The following is a 23,341-nucleotide window of genomic DNA, read 5'->3' as shown; positions in this document are numbered from 1 at the left end:
ACTAAGGATGACCTTTAGCCATAGCTAGGTGCAACTCCTTTTGAAGGTCCCTAAAAGTTGCTGATCATTTTCTCAGTAAAAAAAAGAAAGAAAAGAGAACCCGTCGTCGAAGCATTGCTCTGAGAAGCCACATCTGCTCCTTTCCTTTGACTCTCGACCAAAACTCAACAAGTCGATGTCGTCCACAGTCAATATGGAGGAATAGGAAATGTTTCTTTTGATGCCTGACAGGATTTTATGACGACTTGGCAGTGGTAGCGTATTTCAAGACTGCTTAAAACCACAGACTGTATAAAACATGGACGTAGGATCAGTTAAGTCACACATTGGTTCCTGTGGAGGCGTTTTGAAGTCGAACAACTGTCCCTGTTTGTCAGCTCAGCAGCGTTCCGACACGACGTGAATAACTTTTTTATCTCTACCAGGATCTCAACTTAAAAGGCAAACTCTTAGAAAATCTCATGAGACTAAGAAATTTTGGGAATTTTGTAACTCAGTGCAACTCTTTGTTCTTGGGACACTTTGTGAATTAACTATTGGATAAGCCTCAAGTGGACATTTGGGGATTTGCAGCCTTTTTTTTCAGCTGAAGAGAGACAGGAAATGATGGGTGGAGAGAGAAGGGGGGGCATGCAGCAAAGGGACGAGGTCAGATTGGAACCTAAGGCCGCTGCTGTGAGGACTTTAGCCTCTGTACATGAGGCGTGCAACATAACCGCTAGCCTATCTGGTGCCCTGTAAACTGCAGCTTCACTTCACAACACTGGAGGTTGCAGCCATCTTGAAACAACATTTAAGTGTGCATGCCCTATAATCGACGACTACAGGCTGAATCTCGATGTCCTCCCTAAACCCTGAGCCCTTACTGACTTTATTGACGTCACCTGAAAAGTGATTGAGTGCATGAGGCTGCGAGGGCTCCAATGGTTAAATAGAAATGGGACAGAACTTTGTAACCATGACTGCATGATTTCATGTTGCAAAGTTTTTTTGTTATTTTTTACCGTCTTGGTTATATGGCGTTTGTTGTGGGCTGACAATTGTTGTGGGCTTCCCCGAGAAATCATATATTTCACGTCACAATGCTATGAACTATGGGTACTTCCCTCACGTTAAGTCTGCAGCTATGCCCACTTATGGACAGGGTGCATAAAGGGCTCGTAAAGTCAGCGAGAGATCCCTCAAACACTTGGGGATTTCACAGTGGGACAGCAATAAACCCTCACAGACTTACCGGGAACGCGCACCAAAGTCAGTGAGTGTGTGAGGGTGGACATCGAGATTGGGCCTATAGTCCTCAAAGCAGGAGGCCTGGGTTCAAATCCGACATGTAGCTCCTTCCCAGCATGACCCGGACATTAAAAATGTACCTGATGGTCTTGTTTTGAGAAGCATGAGGATACTAGATGTGAACTGTATGCGTGTGATATTTCTGCTTTACCCGTCGAAGATCGAGCACATCCTGCAGCATGAAGCGAATCCTGGAGCTGTTCTTCCTCTCCTTTGTTATTTTCTCCATCTGGTTGAAGTACTGATCCATACGAGGCTGAAGATGAACACAACAGTTTGGTGATCTCTTACAATAAGTTGAAAATCAAACCACACGTTTGTCAGCGTGCATTGGTACCTTGGCCTTTTCAAAGTCTAGGTCCTTTCCGATGGTGGAGAACAATCTACACAGGCACTCCAGCGACTCCTCGTCGTGGTTTTTCAGCAGCTTTACAATGCAATCGTGCATGATGACCTCTGTGAGCATCTTCAGCTTAAACAGCTCGCCAATGAACTTGATGTTCCCCAGTGAGCGCCTCCTGGCCTTGTCTTTAGCCTCCTGCAGCTCCTCAGTGAGTTGCTTCACGTCGTCCTGCGTGTAAACAGAGACACAAAAACAGAAATAGTCAGCTGTAAATTCTCTCTGTACGTTGGTTTCCTCACGATGCATCGTGACCTTCTAATGAGCCCCAACAAACACCCGAGATCAACAATCAAACTGGTTTCTTTTGTGATGTTAAGAACCCGTTACTGTACCCCTGAGGCCGCCTCCAGCTCTTTCTGCTTCTTCTCAAAGATCTCGTCGTCGTCTTTGTCCTTCTCAAACTCCTTCTGGCATCGATTTAGCAGCAGCTTGCGGAAATTCACAGTGGCTCCCGGCTTATCTGTGGCTTCGACTTTGAGCTGGAAAGAGAAAATGAATGTTCAAAAAGAAAGAAAGAACGAAAACAGGACAGGGAAAGACAAGAAGTAGAGTTACCTAGAGCAAGTGGCTCCTCAATACCATCATTTTGATCAGCAGCATCACTGGATCCTTTAATCTGCCACAGTTACCACATAAACACCTGAGCAAGGTCTGCTACAACAAGCCTCCATATTTCCGTGAGGTTTCACCTTCGATATGAATGTCGCAGAGGCGTAACAGCAGGGGGAAGTGAACCCCTCATTTGTATCGTCTTCGAAGGTGTAACAGAGGAGGGATGGCTGAGCCAGCAGGGAACGCAGCGCTGTGTATGAGAAGCTCCTGCTGTGCAGTGCTTCCACAACGCTGAAACGCAATATGACCTCACAGACTGGGACACCAATATAACCCCGTCGCTGAATCAATGAGAGTGCACGAAAAACATGATGACGGCTGAGCTTTGTTACAGAGCTTTTGAGAAAAAAAGCTGCTGCCAGGGCTGGTTCTGATTGGCTTTTACTCGTGTGACCTGTAGCCAATCAGATAGCGTTAAAATATGTATAATTAACTAACGTAAAATACGGACTATAATTCAGAGTCTGTTTTTGAAGCTCTCAGAGAGAAAATAAAAAGGTATAAACTGTCATCCTGCGTGACAATTTCTACCGTGTTCAGCGAAGTCGACAGCATGTAGTTTCTCTGCAGCTGTGTCGGTCTTTTAGCTCCATTTGTTTTCTCATTGTAGAGTTTGCTCTCCTACTAGTCACAGTACAGTAGTCGAGCTCTCAGTCTGCAGGGAAAGTTGTGAAGCGCAGACACCGAGCTCTCTGCCTGACTCCACTTGTCACTCTTTAAAGCACTCGACAAGATTTAATTACAGAACAATGTACCACCGTTTTCAGTAAAGTCATGATTAGACATGATGTGAGAAAGTCCCGTAAACAGAATGGTCTGTGTCACTGTCTTTCCCCTCACAGCGTGCAATCAGCTTTCAACAAAAAAATGATTGGGGAAGCATTTCTAATCGTGTCACGTCGCGTGCGTTGATCGTGGCGGCTGCACTCGGCGCGTGTCAAGATTTCATACCGGTATATTGGTCGCACTGGTGTATAAGAAGTAGCCAACTTTTTTTTTAATTATTTTTTTGGGGGGCTTTTTGTGCCTTTAATGGAGAGATAGGAGAGTGGATAGAGTTGGAAATCAGGGAGAGAGAGAGAGAGAGAGAGAGAGAGAGAGAGAGAGAGAGAGAGAGAGAGAGAGAGAGAGAGAGAGAGGGGAATGACATGCGGGTCAGGAGCAAAAGGCCGGATTTGAACCCGGGCCGTCCGCTCGGAGGACCACAGCCTCCATACATGGGGCGCCCACAAACCAATGTGCCACCAGTGCCCCAAGATGCAGCCAACTTTTAAGATGGAAAAAAGGTATTAAAAGTGCATCTCATATATCGGAGTTTACCGTCATTAATTTTATGTGCAAAGTAAAATAAAATGCCGATACAGATAATCCGCCAACTGCAGAATATCCCCCCCCCCCATGCCGATAACCAGTCCACCCCTACTCTCAATAGCTCAATGGGAAGATTGGTCTAATGTGCAAAGGATTGTGGGGGAGAAGAGCCCCAAAAGCATAAAAGTTGCAAGATGTGTCAGGGTGCAGTAGGACTTTTTGTTCTGCAGCAATTCTTACTTGGACACACTAAATCTCGCTCCGTCTTACCAGAGGGCGTTTTTTTTGTTGTGGATCCACAGCACTGAATCAAACGAAAACCCGAACATGGCCGACCTTTTCATATCGGCAAGTCATTGTGAAAAGAATAAAACAAGTATATATAATTTTGTGATGTATATAAAACAAAACATCATGGACCTCTATTCACAAACAAACATGCATTCATGTGTATTCAAAACATACTTCCGGGCGTGTGCGTTGTCACTTACCCCCATAAGGCAGCGGCACATGTTGGCGTAGGCGACGGAGAAGTCCGGCTCAGAGATGGCCTTTTCGAAGGTCAGATCTATGACTCCTTTCAGTCTTTCCTCAGTGTCAATAGTCAGTTCCGACACCTGTTTCATGAGCTGTTGAAACTTTTGTGGGGTCAGCTTGTTGAGGATGCTGCGGACCTGTTTGAACAGCTCCTGGGTCTTGCTGTTTTGGGGATCGTTCTCCTCAACCTCCTCGGCTGCACGGCCGCGAGTGGATTTCTTGGCCGAAGGTTTCCAGGCCTTCTCTGCCTTGTTCAGCTGAATGTCGTCACCGAGGGACATGGTGGTGATGATTTTCCTCGGCTCTTTCCTCTGCATCTGCTGAGAGCGACGCGGGCCGCCGGCTCCCATGCCCATTCCTGGAGGCTGGGAGGAGCGATGGGGAGAAAGGTCAATGACTCAATGTAAATCAAGGGTTATGATCTTTAAAGTGCAGAGCTTTTGCATCCCCTTTTATAAATGTTAACTCACCGGTCCTCTGCTTCCTCCTCCTCCCCCTCCCCCTCCTCCTCCTCCTCCCATGCCAGGCCGGCCAAGGTTTGCAAAGGAAGGTGTGAAGTCAGGACCACAGTTCATTCCCTGAAGACGACTGGGGTCAAGTTGGCGAAGTGGGTTTTTATTGGCCTGGAAAAACAAAATTAAACGTCATCTTGATTGCAAAGATTTCCATCACTGCTCATGTTTCCTCAGAAGCAACGTACATTCTTACAGCATTAAAAAACACACCGGGGGCTGACTGCTTCCAGCGTATTAAAACATGACAAGTTATTAGCATGAGACTAAATGTTTGACCCTGTGTCTTTATCACCTTGTCCAGGACGACGTCACTGATGGCTGGCAGACCCTCGGGCTTGTTCATGCTGGCGGAGATGAACTGGAAGCCCAGAAGAAACTCTCTGTCGTAATGTTTCTTCTCCTCGGGGTCGATTGGCTTCCATTGTTCTGAAAGAAAAAGCAGAAAGAGAAGTGACTACAGCTCCTCTGCAGAGACTCAGAAAGGATGCAAAAACCGTAATTCAGATTAAAATCAGTGTAACTGTAGATGGTGTCATGAATCACAATGTCCATAGGGTGGCAGATAGGCTGGTAAATGAATGCATGCATTAATCAAAAAGGGGCTGCAAACATTTAACCGTTAAATTTAAAGGCATGTTACATGTTTTTGTTGCTTTAAACAATAACAGAACGTTTGCAGAACAATTGTTTTAAAAGCACAGAATCTTGAGTCTTGCTGTTCAAATCTTACGTGTGTAATCACATAAGTTCTGTTTTCCTCTGAAACAGGAGTACAATCGGGTCAAAAGCCACTCCCTGATTTGCAAACATAGTCATAGGACACATGCTCGTGAGGTCAGATAAGTTAATGGTTAAAAGAGAGTTGCAGGCATAAGGCCTGGTAAGGTTTCATGTTCAGAGACCAACCTCCTTTGTACTGGTACTTTTTGCCATCTGGCTGGATGTTCTCAGCATCCAGCTTGTCCTCCTTGTCCTCCTTGTCTTCCCAGGTCAAGTCTGCCTCCTCTGGGGTAGGAGGGGAAGCGGTAGGGGGCTTGGTCTCTGTTGCTGGGGCAGGCTCAGGCTCCGCTGGGGCCACTACCTGCTCCTGGTTTAAAGATGGAGAGATGTTAGAAGAACAGTCGCACTGCAAAAGATTAAATCTGATTTCTCATCAGGTTTACAGGATCTGAGGGCTCTTAACACACCTTTGAAAAATGTCTTCAAATGCTTTTTATTTCCAGAAAATAAACAACCTCAGGAAAAAGGTTAAGTACCTATGTCCTATAAACCAGAGCCACCAACATACCAATGCTGACTCCCTCTGCAATGCAGACAAATCAAACCCCTGACCTTCCGGTGGGGAGACGGCTGACTCTAGCAGCTGAGCTACAGCCGCCACTGTGATGTGAGCGATTTCAAGTTGTCACAGCATTAAGTATAAATGTAAGTACACACACCTCTTTAAAGGCATCTAGGAGGTCTCCAACGGCCTCTTTTTTGTTCAGGTCCTTCATCTTCCTCTTCTTCTTTGGCACAGACACAGCAGCTACAGAGAGAAAATAAACACCAACATGTGTGAGAGGAAATTAAGAAAATCCTTTATTGACGACAATATGATGGCAAGTTGTAACTACTGACCTTGCATAGTAGTTTCTACGAGGGCAGGCGTGACCGTCTGGGGGGGAGGGGTGTCCTCTCTCTCCTCTGCAGTGGGAGGGGGAGGAGTGGGCGCTGTTTCTGGGGTGCTGTCAGCTACGCTGGAAACCGTTTCTGCAGGAGCTGGCTTCTCTTCCGTGACGGGGGACTCAGACAGAGGGGTGTTGTCGTCTTTGACATCCAGTGCAACTGGAGGAACTACTTCTTGGGTCTCGGGCTGGGTGGGTGCTGTCAGGACAATGGGATCAGCAGCAATCTCCACGACGGTGGGTGCAGGTGCAGGCTCTTCAACAGGGGTAGGTGTGGTTTGGGTAGATGGGGTAGGTGTGGTCTGAGTAGTTGGGGTAGGTGTGGTCTGAGTAGTTGGGGTAGGTGTGGTCTGAGTAGTTGGGGTAGGTGTGGTCTGAGTAGTTGGGGTAGGTGTGGTCTGAGTAGTTGGGGTAGGTGTGGTCTGAGTAGTTGGGGTAGGTGTGGTCTGAGTAGTTGGGGTAGGTGTGGTCTGGACAGCTGGGGTAGGCTCCGCCTGAACGATGTCTGCAGCAGACTCTCTGATGGGCTGCTGGCTGATGTCCGGCTCAGCGATTGGGCTGTCGTCACGCTCTGCTGTGCAGAAGGCGGGCACCTCGGGGTCTTGAGGGGCCGGCAGCGGCAAACCGTTGAGGAGGCAAAGCTCCTCTGGCTGAGCGATAGGAGATTCTAGAGGAGCTTCCATGTGACTGGTTGGCAACATGACCGGTAGCTTTTCTGTCTCCACCTCTGGGACACCGTTGGTGGAGGTGGGGGGTGCTTCTTCTACTTCATCTTCCTCTTCCTCTTTTGCCTCTGTGTCTGTTTTGTCTTGTGCAGCAGAGGAGGGGACAGGGTCAGGGAGCGGTGCGGGGTATGCGGGCACCTCAGGAGCTGATTGAGGCGTCGGGGTTGGTTCCCTAAGAGGTGGGGGAGCATCCATCACATCTGCAACAGGAGCGCTGGGTGCAAGTGTGGAAATCGTTTCAAGAGGGGCGTCCTCTGCTTCTGATGGGAGAGGGGGCAAGGCGGGTTTAGTGTTCGTGACAGAGTGGGTAGCCTCTGTGGGGATGGGGTCACCCTTAGCAAGCTCCGGGGTCTTTGACAGAGGAGGTGGCGAAGGTTTGCTTCTGTCATCTGGGGAGAAGACAAAAAGAACATTGTTAGACTTCTGAGAAGCGTTATTACTTCTCTGTTATGTGCATCGCTCGATTATGTTTTCATGTTTCCTGCTCTCGCTGCATGGAGAGATATTCATTCATCTCTTAAAGTACAGGTTAGAGATCAGGTTTCACTCCCTCCTTCAACATACCCATTTCAAGCCTCCACTTCCTGAATAAAAATGTACTTTTAAATGACATTACATTCCAGAAGCAGAGCATGAAATAACTCCGCTCTACGTTTTATTATCCAGAGGAAGCTGTAGGATATCACTCGCTCACATATCTGCCCTGCAGGCTGCAGTCTATCGTATAGTAAGCAAATGTGTGCAGGAAACATGAGGTCCTACATGGTGAAAGCATCAACATCAACCTTTAGGTTTTGGGCTTCAAACAACAAAAGTTGCTCTTCATGATGAATTCAGGTATTTCTGAAGCCTCGGCTGAACTTGTACAAGGTTCAGAGCCTTCAGGAATCGCTCTGATATTTTTCTAGCTCCTCCAGGGGGATCCTGAGGCATTCACAGGCCTACCTCCAGTGCGTTCTGGGTCTACCTCAGGGTCTCCGCCTAGTTGGACGTGCATGGAAGACCTCCGAAGGCAGGTGACCAGGAGGAATTGGGTAACTCACAGTAACACAATAAAAATGTATCCATCAAGGCGTCAAGTGACTCCCCTGTTTGGTACAAATTCTGTTTGTGTCAATGAAGTCAGGTGGCTCTCACACCACATGACCTTCTGTCCGACACGAACTGAGAGCTCACACTGTAAGAGTAAAATTCACAGACAAACTCCCCACAGATGGAGGAGGACTTCAGCATTTCCTTTCGCTGGGTTACAAACAACGGCAAAAACGTGCTCTCTCTCTCACACACACACACATACGGGTGCGCGCACACCTCATCTGCATCACAAATAAACACAAGCAAACTAGCAGCTAAATTATTTATTCCCTTTCAACTGGAGTTCTGCAGATATTTCTGCCAGTTTCTTTATGATAGGAGCAGGGAGACAGATTAAACAGGCATGCCTGCTGTTGCCACAGTGATTTCAGACGCTGTCTGTCAGTTTGTGGAGGTAAAATCAGGGAGGGAAAAGTCCTGGACTCGAAGAATCAGCTTGTGGCTCTGCTCACACAGTGCGAGTGTGTGCAGTCTTATATCAAACAAGACAGAAATTCGTCCGACGGAGAATTTGCTGATCAGCCATCCTAACGCCCGGCAATTGGGCTGAAATTCCGTTCGACTCAAAAATCGGAACTAAGTCGGCCTGACATCATACAGTGTTCTTTACTGTTTAACAAAAAAAACCCTCTATTTTTGTTAGACCTCCTTCTCAATTTGTTAAAATATTTGAAATCACAAACTGAGCAGGCAAAAACAAGGACTTTCACTGAACATGTATTCAGGTGTTTCTGATTGTTTGCATCTGTTCAATTTGCAGTCAATGCACCGGACACCTGACATCTGACAGCTGGAGAAACATACGAGTTTAAACACCCAAAAAAGAGGAAACGTAGTAATGACCATCTTAAAAAGATATTTAGAGAATACTGCAGCTCATCTCGTTGAACTCAATTCCAATAAAAGCTCAATGTGAGCTAATAATGTCTTTGAACATGAAACAGAATTTATTTACATTCAGACCCCTTGGAGTATGAACCGAGCCGCTGCTGCAGTATGAGCATTAGTACATGTTTAAGACGGGTTAACAGGCGTGTATTGGTTCTGTGCAGGTTCCTATATTTGAATAAAAGTCACTCAAACACAGGAAACATTTCTCAAATATTAAAAACACCAATATAATAATCATGATATAGTCCTCGTGTTTGTGTGGCACTCACCTGGTCTAACCAGTGCTGGTGTGGCAGCAGCTGGGGCGCTCTCACCGTTGGCCTGGCTTGCTGCAGGACTTTCTGATCCAGATATCGCCGTCTGTTGGGAGTCACACACACACGGCGGAAGGTAAGGAACAGTTTGACCTTAGATGTTAGGACCACACTTATTTTTCCACGAGTAGAGGGGGGAAAAAAGCCGCTCTCAGCAAGTCACTGATTGGCTGTTTGAGCCACACGTCTGTTTGATCACGACAGGTAGAACTGCAGCACATGTATGACGGCTGGTTAACTGCAGCATTCCTCACAAAGCAGCGACGCATGAACAGCACAGGCAAGTATGTTCTTGTCTTAAAGAAGTAGACACACGAGGAGGTATGATGTAAAGCAGAAGATTATGTGTAGAAGCGTTTTCACATGGAACCCTGAGAAGAGAAGTTATTAGCCCTGTTCAGACCCCTGTTTCAAGCCGCAGTATTTACGCCCCTGTGACCTTTCTGTGGCAGTCGTCTAATTCATCATCTCAAACAGAGGAACACATCTGAGTGTGTGCTGCAATTTGACATTTTAACATACACTAAATATGAATGTTTGAACCCTGTGTGACATAACCCGTCTGTTTCTGCAGGGGGCGCTGGAGTCCCCTCGATGGCGGTCTCCATGCTGGAAATGCTGTCTCAGTCTAACTTTCAGTCAACCTAACGACAGGCTGAGAGCTGGAGCTGAGGCGGGTTTTAAGCCTCCTGACAAACCGTTACACCGCGCCCACCTGTCAATAAGGTCAGCTACACGCCTTATTGTGAATAACTCTTATCCTTCATCAAATCAAAACTGATGAGTCATCAAAACATTCACCCCCCCCCCCCCCCCCCCCCGTACAGTGTGTGTCAATCGAGACATGAGCTAAACAGACCTATCTGTTTTTTTTAACCAGGCTGTAAACATGTTAATCTCTGCTGTAAAAACAGGCTTTTTAGAATGGGTGTGTATGTGACTTCCTGTTCTTCTGCAGCCAGCCTCTAGTGGACACTCGAGGAACTGCAGGATTTTGCACTTCAGCATCGACTTCATTTTTCAACACCGGAAGTTGCTGCTTGACATTTAACCTAAAACTGCTGCTAAAGAGAGCGAGCATTGCCTAAGTTGTACAAATACGTTGTCGAAATTTTGGTTACAAAACGTTCCCATCGTATTTATGCATTTGGGACGTTGTGAAGGAATTTTGTAATTAAAAATGAGACATTACCAAATATTTGTTGCTGTGGTTTCGAAACAGGTATCGATATCATTTGAGTTTATGCGGATCATATCTAAAAATAAAAAATTCAGGTATCTTGACAACCCCGATTAGGGGATTCAAAGATTCTTAGTCCAGGCTGCCCAGCACTTATAAAGACGACCTTGCTGTATATAAAACTGAAAGCATCAAAAGCTGGAGATCCAAAGACCGTTAACTACACCCACCATCATTAGTTGCATGTATGAGGAATCCCCTGATGTGACCTTTTCACTGACCTTTAGTTTTCCCTGACTCATTATAAAAGCTGACAGCGTTTGTCTCACCTGTGGTGGGGTTGGTGTGGAGCCACTTCGGCCCCCTGACATAATCTCCTCTGTAATGTCTCGACCTCCCTGGTTAGGATCTCGTATTCTGATCTGTGGAAGAGAGGGGAGAGATCCTCAGTTACGGTGAGAAGAGCAGCAATGACAGAAAAGTAGGAAGAGGTGGGAGCAAAGTCAAAGCTACTGAAATGAAAAAGAGAAAGGCAGAGAGGGTTTGAACGCTTCAGAGTGAGGGCAGTGTTCTGTAAGAGAAGCGTGACCCATGATGCAACGCTGTTGTACAGTCATCAGCCCTTTTTTTCCTGCATTTACGACTCGCTAGCTGCCTTGATTCAATGAATGCTACGTTTCTCTCTCATTGTGAACGCCGAGGCACACCAAATCTAAACACCAACCACAAAGCAAATTCCTCCGCCGCACAACTGAATGTGCTTTAGTCTGTTAGTCACCAGTCATGCTGCAGGAGAGAGTGAGAAGCAAGTTCCCCGACTTTAAAGCCAAACTATTTAACAAATTCCACTGCTGGTTGAAGTTGTTGTGAAAAATGCCTGACGCATGAAGGCATAGCACCACGCTCGGGGGGGGGGGGGGGGGGGGGGGGTTAAAACAGAGAGAAAATCTAATCACTCGCTCACAAGGAGTGTCCATACATGACAAACACATGCTTTCTATTTGGCTCCCATTTTCTTACACTCACACTCGAAATACTGAATCTGGAAAGTCAGAGCTGTCATGAAACTAGTATGAGTCATAATGCTACTATATAAAGTTACACACACACACACACACACTCATTTCTATTTTAACAACGAGTTGTTAAAAAGGTTTGCTCTCTCTCCCCTTCTTAAGTTAAGCAAAAATGCTTCTCGCTACCAACCTTTACCTGGTTCAGGCTGTCAGTGACTCCTCTACTGGGGCATTTCAAACCCTAGCAGGCCTCTCTCATCCTGGGGCTGGAGTAGCTGATCCAGCAGGCTCTGGGCTGGACTTTAAACCCTTCAAAGCTTAACTCACACACATCCAGGCTGAGACGGGGGAGCTGCACGCCGGCAGGAGAGGACAGGGCAGGGCTGTGCCTGACTGTCAGTAAGCTAGCTAGCAACTTGACTCTCTCTCATGCGCTCAACAGAACAGGGAAGGGGGGGAAAAAAAGGATAAAGCGACTGGCCTTGTAAAGCTATGGTATTGGAATGCATGAGCCCGCCCACAGAGACTAACAGACTGTTAAAGGGGCCAGAGGGGCAGGCTAAAGGGGGGGGGGGGAGTAGGTGGGAGGGTTTCCAGGGGAAAAAAGTTTCGTTATCAAATGAGCTGCAACTAGCAGAAGAAACTCCCCCTCTTCCTCAGTTTCTCCGTCCGCTCTGTTATCCTGCACACTCAAGTCACTCCTAAGAATTTTTTCAAGGCTCACCCTTTCTGAGAGGAAAAGAAACCAGCGCAGGAGGAGGAGGAAAGGGGTGCCACAACAGCAGGAAGGCTGGTTGGTCAGCCCTTCCGGCTCAGAAGGGGGAGTAGACCAGTGGCCACGTGGAGCTGAACTATGTGCTGACATGTCCTCCCCCTCCTCCTCCTCTGAGAGGACAAGTAAGGAAAGAGGAAAGTAGAGAAAAAAGGTCATTTGCAAAGCTACAACTTTTGCATGTCACCAGATCGTAAAAGGACTAAAATTGGGTAATGGGGACATTAAAAAAAAAAAAAATACTCAAACATGGGCAGAAAGTGTTTCATGTTCTTGAAAGTTCCAACACACACTCTCACACTGTTTCTCTGTCTGGCTCGCATGCAACGACATAAAGGAGCTGGCGCTTTGGGAAGTTAAATAGCCCTGTGGTTCAATGAACACAGAGCTTCAAATGAAAGGTCGCAGATTGCCAACCCTGAAGCCTTGTGATCTGTAAACATGTTACAAGACACCAAATCTGAACGTCTAACATCCAAGAACGCAGAGACTGTGGTGCATACTGATCATGGACAAATACCCTGACATACAGTCTTTAACCTGAGGGACTAACTTCACGCCTGCCATTTTGCAAAAGTCTTTCCCACTTTGTGAGCATGTGTATGCCAGAGGCAGTGAGCGTACACGGGGACTTGAAGTCAGTGTTACGGCACCGGCGAGGGGCCCATGGGAACGGGCCAAAGTCCACTCCAGGCACCTACAGCTGCTGATAAGCAGCCAAGTCGCCCACTGAGAGGGACCGGACATCATGCGATTATTACAACACAAGCTCAGAGTCAGAGCTTTTGGTGGGTTTCGTTTACCTCGAAACTCAGATGTAGCAGCCGGAAATGGCATCACACCCGAGTTAAGCTCGTTCCAGTAATGACTTGACAACAAGTCAGAAAACCAACATGGACACTTCCAAGAGCACCTTTCTTTTGTTAGCTTATACCAGACGATGACAACACACTACACAATGGTTTGAGGGGCAAAAGTCACATGACAACTTATCCTCAGATAAAACTTGTACGACACAATCAGTGTGATTGATTTAATCACACTAAAACAAAATTAAGCTGCCAATAAACATGATAATCTAAAGATTAAACCTTTCTGTTGATTCACGTAGCAGCCATGTTCGATTTTAGCTCAGGCTGCTGAAGGTTCTCAGAGTTTCCGACTTCAGGGGGCGTTCCTGATCACGTATCAGATGTATGAGCTCAATTAGAACGCACAATTTTGACAGATTTGGGGGTTGACAAGATGCAAAGCCTTAAAGGAAGAATGTGCCACATGTTCCACATAAATAAATCAGAAATCCAGTCTATCCTGTGTAAATGTGTCTCTGAGTCATGACTGTCTACAATGAGTTAGAAGCTCGAGTCCCGCTTTCTGTGTTGTTGTCAGAGCCGTGTTTACATGGACGGGACGGCCGGCTCCTCCCCTTGTGTATAAAAGCTGTTTTAGTCAAGGACTAGAGAGAAGAAGAAGAACATACTCACTGATTATTTGGATGTTAGTAAGAGTTTTTAGATCACGCTCATTCTGTCTCAGTTTACATGAAATGTGAAGCTACGAGCTAACTACAGAGCGCTAACATTATGTTAGCATGCTAACCCAACAATCCGCTCCTTGCTCTAAACTCCTCTGTATGAACGCGAGAGAAGTGAGGGGCTGGAGGTGTGTCTCTGGAGGAGAGCGGAGGCTTCAGTATGGAGGTGTGGCCAAACAGCAGTTTGATTTGGTTTCATACTGGTGCTCTAGAGTGACATCTACTGGATGAAAAAGTCTTCCTTTGATAGGCCCAGTATTCTAGAAAAAAAAAACCCAGATTGAATTTCTTTCTACGAAGTGAACATTAGTTTGAGGAAGTTTCATCAGATAAAGGGAAGAAAGTTGCATCATAGACAGCTTTTACAAAACAGCCTGGACTACAGAAGACAGAAGAAAGTCTTTTTCGAGCCTCATGGAAAGACGAATGTTGACGCATCACTTGAGTGTGGGATGTTAAAACGCCGATTACATGAGGGAGAGGCACAAACTGGGGCTCCGCTTCACAGAGAGCTACCACATACCAGGCCAGGGCCATCTTACAGAGCAGAGGAAACACTAGACATACTGTGGAACCGGGTGGAATATGTCGTACTGCAGCTTAGCCTGACACCAAGGTTAAGGTTAGGTTCACCACTATCACTTTCAGGCCTTTAACTGAACTCTATGTCCCGACTCAAGACAGACAGCAGACTCGTCTTCTGATGGGATTGGTGTTCCTGGAGGTTGTTACAAACACTTTTAATAAACACTTCCCCTGATTCCCACTGAGATTAATAATGTCTTTTCAAAGAGAGAACTGGCCGAGACAGTCAGCAGTGAAAACACAAAGTTTCAGACAGAGACACAAAGAGAGACAAATTACAAAAACACTAAAAGAGAACCATCTATGCGTCAAATCTTAAGTCTACACTCCTGTACTTTTCTGCGGGATAGAAACACAGAGGTGGAGTGGGAGCAGACCTAGAGTTGTCTTATTTATATAAAGGTGTACCAGTGTGTGAGCCTACAGGTCGCCAGAGAACGCCATCCTACCAGAGCGTTACAACTCCCAATTGTGAGTCAATGATGTGGAAAAAACAAACCAATCTACAGTCATTCTTTAATCAAAAGATTTCATGATCATGAGGGAGAGAGAAAGAGAGAGAGAGAGAGAGAGAGAGAAAGAGGGGATAGAGAGAGAAAGCTGGAGGTTCCAAAGAGCTGGATGTGTGATCAAAAATGCAGATTTCACCTGCCAGCGTGCTAGAAAAGCCCGCTTTAGCCACGATCTTTGAGTCTTACAGAATTTCAGCCAAGTCGACGGACGTCAGGTGTGCAGTACACACCGAGGCAGGACGGCCAACAACCAATAGGCTGCTCCCGATCAGCTGGATGAATTTCTGACATGTTTGATATTTCGGTTATACGACTGCACACACTCACAGTGTGAGCAGAGCCATGAGCAGATTCCCCGACTGCGGGTCTTTACCCCCCTGATTTTAGCTGAACAAACTGACAGACAGAATGACAATGGAAGTCAGTGTTAGCTAATGTGTGAATGCTGCAGTGTACGGCCTGCTCAGATCGAGAAGGCTGCAAGTTTGGATTTGTGGAGAAAAATCTGAGTAGCACAAAGAGAATTCCTGAACCAGATATCCATTAAAAATAAAAAAAAACGTAATTTATTGACTTTAAAGTGTGTCGTTTAGTTCAATGCTGACCATACCTGTTTGCGTTCCCGTTTGGTGGGGATGTGCTGCGGAGGCGGAGGTGGTGGTTGCTGCTGTTGAGGGGCGGGGTTCATAATAACCGGCGCCGCCTGCACCGAGGGGGTGAACTGAGGCTGTGCGGGGTAGTAGGCCCCTGCTGTGGAGCGGACAGAGAGAAGAATGTAAAACACACACATCGATTTTAATCCTAAAGCCATTACTTCACACATCAGCGTGCTGCATGGACACAGACGCACACACACGAAAAGCACATAGCCGGTGTTTACACAACAGCATGAAACACTCCACCTTGCTAAAGCTCTGAATATCCTGTTAGGCTGCTTTGAGATGTAAAAGCTGCGTCTCAATGTGAAGGTTTGATTTCTTGGTGATTTGTAGGAACACAGCTGCAGTTTTATGTCCACAGTAAAGTTAAACTGTGAGGTAATTGTCCATTTTTTTAAGTGCTGGTCTTTTCACTGCATACGGAGGATGTTATATCTGTTCTACAGAAGAACACTGCACAATCTGTGTCAACAAGACTGAGTTGGATTTATGTCCTGGATTGCAAAACCAATGTCTGAGTCTGTGCTTCAGTGAGCTGAGAGACACTTCGCACTGCTATAAGTCCAGTTCGTTTGACTCGTGCCAGTGCTCCGATCCGTGCTCAAGCTCCGGGAGGAGAAACACCAAGCGGATAAAGCTCGCTCTAAAACGAGGGTGAACCTTGTGTTGTCTTTTACCCGTGGACGTGGAGTTGGTCTGCTTCCTGTTGGACAGGCAGGTGACAATTAACGGCGGTTAGCTTGTGCTAGCGTGCTTTAGCTTGCAGTGCAGGTACAAGCAGGAGCTCCACACACACACAGCGCTCCCCGCTGGCTCAGCTGATCCCGTCTCTTCTTTATAATGACTCCATGACATTCAGATTGGAGGCAAAACGTCACAGGGACGTAAATATCACGGCTTGAAGCGGCACTCTGAATCTGGCTTTTGATCAGAAAATGTAAACAAAGACTGTTCTGTGTTATAAATGTCTGTCTGATCCCGACCCTACGGCAGCCTCCACAGGCATCAGAAATGACAATATAGAAATAATAAATCTGCTCGCTGGTCGTCTTGTTTGCTTTGTAGGTCATGAAGAGGCATTGGCATTAATGTCAGGCTGTTTCATAAGCAGCTAGAAACTCCTCACAGGAGCTTTAACTGATCGTTTCAAATTGAAACTGGTGTGATTTTGCACCACATGCTTCTTCTATGGAGTAACAGATGACTGCCATCAAGCATCAGGTGAATGTAATTAAACAATTTTCCAAAGTACCAACAAACTTGGTTAATTTCCTCCAGGCCCCTTTTGAATCGCTGTAGAGAAGCACTCGCTCCTAAAATAAATAATCCCAATTTGTTTGTCAATCCAGATAGTTCAAGTAACAAGTTGAAAACAGCTTGAGGGAGAAAATCATTGCTTAAAATCGGAATGTACCTTTTCAAAATAAGCCTCCATGTTGAATTTAAGCGATCAGAAGCAGACATGGCACCTGGAAGGGCGCACAGGTAGGCCTTCAGACCATGACACAGCAGTCTAACCCCCACCCCCCACCCCCCCTTTTTTCTTTTAAAAGCAGAGGATATTTAACACTTTCACAAAATCATCAAGAAAGCTGCTGCCACGCTGACCAAGAAAAAAAAGCTACAACAAGTCCAAAGAACATCTATTCGCCCACCCGGTCAATAATGTCAACAAGACAACCAGCCATTCAGCGATATTACCTGGCCTTGTAACTGGCCTCAGCTACAGTTCAGAACCAGTTGTGGCCCACTTTCAAAGGACTGGGGCAAAAAAAGGAATCCTCAAAATGAAGAGGCCTTTCTTTCAGCCCAGCGGTAAGCCAGCTCCTGCTTTGCCTCGCTCCCCCTCTGCACGCATTTCAGTCTAACTCACATTACTGAGTCTGCATTGTTGACCAGGAGCAGCACAGCCTAAATATAGTCAAAACCCCACACCGGCTGGGGGAAGAGACTGCGCAAGACGGAAAGGGAGGGAAGACAGGCAGACGGACAGACGGTCGGAGAAAGGAGCATGCACAAAACCAGAAACCCAGAATGCAGGAGGAGATTTTTCATGGACAGGGTGGAAATATTTGAAACAACAGGCTTCATACACACGTCACTGAAGCGCAGGAGATAGAAAAAAGGAGGTGAGGGAGTGCAAAGACCTACCCTCAGAGTCCTGCTGCTCTTGAGACCCTCGATTCCCCATGCTGAATGTCTACTGAATGCAAAACTGCGTATGTACAGGAAAAAAAGGAGAGGGGGTTTCTGTTCAAACCCCCTCTCTAACTTTTTCTTCCTGCCCTCTCTACAGGTGCCCTCTCAGAATGACTTCTTTTAACGCTCAGCCCTCCCTCTTCCAGCGTGTCTCTGTTTCGCTCCTCCCTCTGACCTTCCTGATTCCTCCCTGCCTTTCACTTTTTTTCCACCTTCCTCCCTCCCTCCTTCCCTCTAGAGAGTATTGGCAGGCGAGCAGAGTTATTCACTTCTCATGCAGAGTGGCTCACTTTTGCCTGATCTCATCCAGGCTTTGCAGAGACATTAGAGGCGAACAGACTGGAGGTGTAATACCTTACCAGGTTTTGATAACTGAACTTAAAGGTCACCTCCTCTTCAACCAGTGTAAATAAGTCTCAGAGCTCCTCAAAACATGTGTGTGAAGTTTCTTAAATCCACTCTGATCCTGTATTTGATCATGTCTATAAACCCCTCTATTTCAGCCCTGCTCAGAACAGGCTGTTTCTGTGTCTGTACCTTTAAATGTAAATGAGCTGTGTCTGACCACGCCCCCTTTCTGGAAGGGCTTGGGTGGTCTCAGGCTTTCTCGCTCCATGTCCTATTGTTTACGGTGAGAAGGCAGACTCAGAGGGCAGAACAAACACCTAGCTGTGGGAGTGTCACCCACCTGGGGGAGGGGTACTGTCCTTTGTGATGTCATGACGCACACATTTTCTGAAGAAGAATACATATTAAATGACAGGAAATGTCATCAATAGTTTCTGTTGTGATCCCCGCTCTGATTGGGCCAACCCCCCAGAGCTTAGTCTTGCATAATGATCCTGCAGCCTATTACAAACAGGGTGGGCTCTATGAGGGATGAGTTAAGCAAATCATTCAGCTCTTGTGGGGAGGGGTCTTAAAAATAGACACTGGGCCGAGTGGTCAGAGGGACAGCAGCATGTTAGAGGGGAGGGGGCTGGAGGGGGTTTAAATGTTATTCTGGGGTTGTTACTATGCAGTGACCAGGACTAAATAAAAGGTAAAGAAGAGTTTACTTTCTCGTCTCTGTTACGGCGTTGCAACTAAAAGCTGCTGTCAACACCACATTCTAAATCTGATTTACTAAGTCAAGCCCAGAGAGGGGAGGGAGGAGACATTAGGAGCCATGTCTCACTGTCACATGACCAGTTATTTAGGGTCATGTGACCTGCAAGCACAGTTCATGCTACACTTTTCATCTGACCTCCTAGAATTCAGGCATCCACCATCTATAACAACCTACATTTAGCAGCAATAACACCCACAATCGTTATTGTTACTACATCATCGTGCAAGAGTTCAGTCTTTAAAGTCCTCTTATTACCGTGTCCATGTATGACTCTCTCTTGCAAATCACGGTTTAATTCAGATCAGGGGGCAACGCACAGCGAGCTCAAAGGCTCCCGAAGAGAAAGTAATCATAACATGCAAAAGCTCAATTCTCTGTCATCATGAACTAACAGGCTGAGGGCCTGATTCACTAAAAGACTGCGCTGCTTTCATGCCCGCTAAATGAATCAAAAAGACGATGTCTAATCTCTAATCCACAAAACACACAGAGGGGGTTAAACGCACTGCGCTGCAGGGCAAGCGGCATCTCTGTGCATCGTGCTGTTTGTGTTTAAATCTGCCTCTTTCTATGCAAATCTGCCTCGTTCAAGACAAGAGTCTAAGACCTCGTGTCCACTTGCCGTTTTTGTCCGGGCAGAAAAGCGCTGGCCGTGGCTCCGGCATCCTGCAGAAATAGAAGTCTTGTGTACCTGCTGCAGAGGGCTCCAGACTGACGGGGCTGAGACGCAGCGCAGCAGAGCCAGTGGAACATATCAGCTCTGTGGAGCAGACACAGAGCAAGGAGGATACGAGACACGATCCGGCAGGAGGCAGAAATACGGGGAATATCATACATTTTGAAAATAGCGCCAGTGACATCAACTGCGACTTTCTGAAAAGTTAGGGTCGGAGCAGGCGCACTGAAAAGGCGGAGCGCTCGGAAAAAAGACTCTGTGCTTTTTGCTTCAGATGGCAGTCTGCTGCTGCGAACGCTTTCTCCTCATTGACAACAATTGGAAGAAGCTGCTGGCGCTCAGAAAAAAACACTAGTTGGACACGGCGTGTAATTGACGCACAGTTAGAATGGAGCAAAGAAACGTCTGCTGTGAGCAGGCGTTGACTCCTCAAAGTATTTATAAGAGATGTGACACTGAAACTTTTGAGTGATCAGGAAAATGATTCAGTCTGGAAATAATATGACTGATTACTATTGTTAATAAAACCAAGCGGCTCTACACTTTGACCACATGTGTGATTTTCCTGCAGTCTGAGCCCGGCTTTACATAAACCTCTGATGAGCTACCGTAGAGAGGAAATGCAGAGATAAGCGTCCCCTGTTCATGTGCAGAATCTCGACTTTATTTTACTGATTTAAAATCAACATTGGGTTTTTTTCAACAACAGAGAAAGCCTATGACACCTCCTTTGTCTGAAAAGCGAGACAGAGCTTTGAAAATGGGAGTTTTCCAAAAATTTATTATCAGATTACCTTTAATGTGCTTTGATTTTATATCCTTTTTTTAACATGTAAGTATATGTTTCTGTATTACACACATGCACCGATGCAGAGTGCAGAGGGGCTGATGAAGTGACCTTGCACAGAGTACAGTGAAAGAACAAAAGAGCGTGAACAAGGGGAAGCCTGAGGGGAAAGAATAGTCTCTTTACTGTGCTGCATTCAGGCCAGTGCATTGTACTGCTGATGAGCTACAGTTTAAACAAAGACAACACATAGTTCAGATGCCTGCTAGTGGGGGGTCAGCAAGTTTGTTTTCAGGGCATCATCATTTTTTGTGCAATGACCCTCGGCCACCTTTAGAGGGAGTGAGAGCACACGGGATCGGCAGCACATCTCCCAGTGGCAATCAACAAAAGGCGTTCCGTTTCCAGTAAAAAAAAAATGCAGCGTCTTTTCACAGTTCAAACAATCGTAAGAACAAAAAAAAATCACCTTCCAGTTCAGTTCAAAAATAAGGTTCAACACACAAAAGAAATCCAGAGTGGGCGTCTTGTCTGTGTCTAACTCTTTGACCACCAGTTTCAGCACCGAACTTGCCCACAGAGTGAGCCCTCACTCTCCTCAACAATCTTCGGCCACAGACAACACAAGGTGTTGGACACTCCACAGAGCAAGGGACGACACTCAATCTCCGGGGGATTAACACACCACGGACGTTTTGGAAAACGGCGTGGGCAGACACGGACGTGGGAACTGGCTTTTTTGGTTTTGTGGGCGCCGCCATTTTGTTTTGCGTCACCGCTTGTATTAACAGAGCAGCGTCAATCCAGGGAGCTCTTTGGCGAGTGGAAAAAGTTATCAGTACGAATTTAGGAGGATCGCCACAACACGTGGAGTAAAGGTCGTTTTTGATCAGGATGTGAATTCAAGTCTGTTGGGAGTTAATGAGCAAGATAATAAATCTCTGTGACGATAAAAACGACGTTACATGCTGGCTAAAGATGTAATTTATGTTGACATGCTTCAGTTGTTTTTAAAGTAAACCCAATCAACAAAAGGGGGAAGAAATGTAAAAATGAGGACCAACCAGGTCTTCATCAGGACTGACAAACATGACCTACATGGTCGTCAGTCCTTATGAAGACCTCTGTGGTAGAAATATGTTGGCGCTTCAAATTATTTTATAATAAAGTATTTCCATCCTCATTTTTACATTTTCTTGCTTGGGGTGCCTCGTTTCCTCCCTTTTTTTGTGTACAACGTTTCAACCCGTTTTCCAGGAGCATCCAACAATTTCTCATCTTCTTTGACCACAGTGAGCGACCAGTCAACCCCCTTTAAATAAACTCTCAAGTAAGAAGCAAAAACCATCAGTGACATCATCACGATCTTCCTCCTCCTCTTTACCTACAGACTCAAGCGTCCCCAGAAACTATGTGTGTGTGTGTGTGTGTGTGTGTGTGTGTGTGTGTGTGTGTGTGTGTGTGTGTGTGTGTGTGTGTGTGTGTGTGTGTGTGTGTGTGTGTGCTGAATGTCACTGAGCATTTGACAGTCTACTCTAGATCAGGGGTACTCGATTCTAGGAATGTTCTACAGTAAGGTCCTGAACATCTTAAGGCCCTGACACACCAGGGAGATCTGAGCTAATTTATGACAGACACTTCCTGAGTCAGTAAAACAAAAAAACGAAAGTACAATTAAGGGGACATTGTTGGCAACGTTGTTGATCAGTGAATGTGTCAGGAGGATTCTGGAGGATCAATCATATCAGGCTCTTAGTTTTTTTCTTTTTAGATTAATTTTGGGCTTTTTTGCCTTTAATGGAGAGATAGGACAGTGGATAGAGTCAGAAATCAGGGAGAGAGAGAGGGGAATGACATGCGGGAAGGAAGCCACAGGTGGGATGTGAACCCGGGCCGCCCACTTGAGACGAAGGCCTCCATACATGGGGCGCGCGCTCAATCAATGTTTCACATTAATGATCATGAGCGTATTGGACATACAAGGCTTTTTTAACTGACCGTTTGGAGAGTGAACAAAGAGGAGTCGGTCCATTCTTCATTAAAATCTGAGTCGTTTCCCTGACTCACTTTGTTTTTCGAGGCTTTTCTCTCCACTCACTCCTCTATATGTTTCTGTATTCTCACGCTCACAAGTTCACTCTCAGCAATGGCTCCGAGTAAAAGATATTAGAAGCATCACGTGACGATTTCAAATGAACGCATAGGTCAATGACCTCCATGGATCCAATATTATACCGCTGGAACTGCTACCATGAAGTCAAGAACAGGCGGCACTGTTCAGAAAAGAAGCGCCCATCAAGTAAGTCTGGGTCCGGACAGAACGGATCCGGATTCGGACCCAGGTTCTGTTTGGTACACTGGTCACACTTTCATTCAGAATGTAGTTTTAGTTTTGCTGTTTTTAGTTTAGTTTGTATTCTTATCTTTATCAAATCTTGTGTTTCTTTTTTCTGTTGTGTGTCAGCTGCTGCTATATATGTGTGTGTGTGTGTGTGTGTGTGTGTGTGTGTGTGTGTGTGTGTGTGTGTGTGTGTGTGTGTGTGTGTGTGTGTGTGTGTGTGTGTGAGGTGAGGCCCCAGGTAGAGCCTCTTACCGTAAGTACCATATTCAGCGGGGCTGGTCCCGGGGTAGAAGCCTGGGGTTCCTGCAGGGACTGGATACTGCTGGGGCGTAGCCACATATGTTGCAGACTGGTACTATGGAGACCAAGCAGAGGGGAACGGGGGAGATGGGGAGAGACGTGGAAACAAACAACATTATTTAAATAGCCGCCCGTTGACAGAGTGTCTTCGTTTTGATGTGTGCAACTTTCCAAGGCTTTTTATTGGCGGTTAAGGAAACTAACAAACAAATTACTCCCTGTTAACTTTGCCTCTTTTGCTGAGGCTCTGCCGACCAAATCTCTGCAGCCCGATGCACTTTAAAGCCGTTTTCTGGTTTGCACTGGACA

At 46.2% G+C, this 23,341-nt stretch overlaps 1 protein-coding gene across 9 annotated transcripts in view; it reads right to left on the bottom strand.

Moving 5' to 3' along the window:
- Positions 1–23,341, bottom strand: part of LOC109986255 (eukaryotic translation initiation factor 4 gamma 1) — a 43,178-nt gene that overhangs the window by 7,577 nt on the left and 12,260 nt on the right. For 5 of the 9 annotated variants that reach the window (XM_020636828.3, XM_029277888.2, XM_029277889.2 and 2 more), the window contains 13 exons: positions 22,985–23,087; positions 15,570–15,709; positions 10,870–10,962; positions 9,316–9,406; positions 6,289–7,449; positions 6,108–6,196; positions 5,575–5,755; positions 4,961–5,094; positions 4,624–4,776; positions 4,108–4,518; positions 2,026–2,172; positions 1,628–1,861; positions 1,442–1,546 (listed from right to left, as the gene is read on the bottom strand). In XM_020636828.3, coding sequence (XP_020492484.1) covers positions 1,442–1,546; positions 1,628–1,861; positions 2,026–2,172; positions 4,108–4,518; positions 4,624–4,776; positions 4,961–5,094; positions 5,575–5,755; positions 6,108–6,196; positions 6,289–7,449; positions 9,316–9,406; positions 10,870–10,962; positions 15,570–15,709; positions 22,985–23,087 — 3,042 coding nt within the window. Of the gene's footprint in view, positions 1–1,441; positions 1,547–1,627; positions 1,862–2,025; positions 2,173–4,107; positions 4,519–4,623; positions 4,777–4,960; positions 5,095–5,574; positions 5,756–6,107; positions 6,197–6,288; positions 7,450–9,315; positions 9,407–10,869; positions 10,963–11,752; positions 12,033–15,569; positions 15,710–17,319; positions 17,469–17,769; positions 17,925–22,984; positions 23,088–23,341 lie in introns of those variants that run through there. The other 4 variants (XM_029277887.2, XM_020636836.3, XM_065960012.1 and 1 more) reach the window with 4 other exon arrangements.

This window comes from Labrus bergylta, chromosome 11 (genome assembly GCF_963930695.1).
Source record: "Labrus bergylta chromosome 11, fLabBer1.1, whole genome shotgun sequence".
Classification (NCBI taxonomy): Eukaryota; Metazoa; Chordata; class Actinopteri; order Labriformes; family Labridae; genus Labrus; species Labrus bergylta.
The sequence above is the reverse complement of the archived record's forward strand: the minus strand, read 5'-3'. Positions and strand labels throughout refer to the sequence as shown.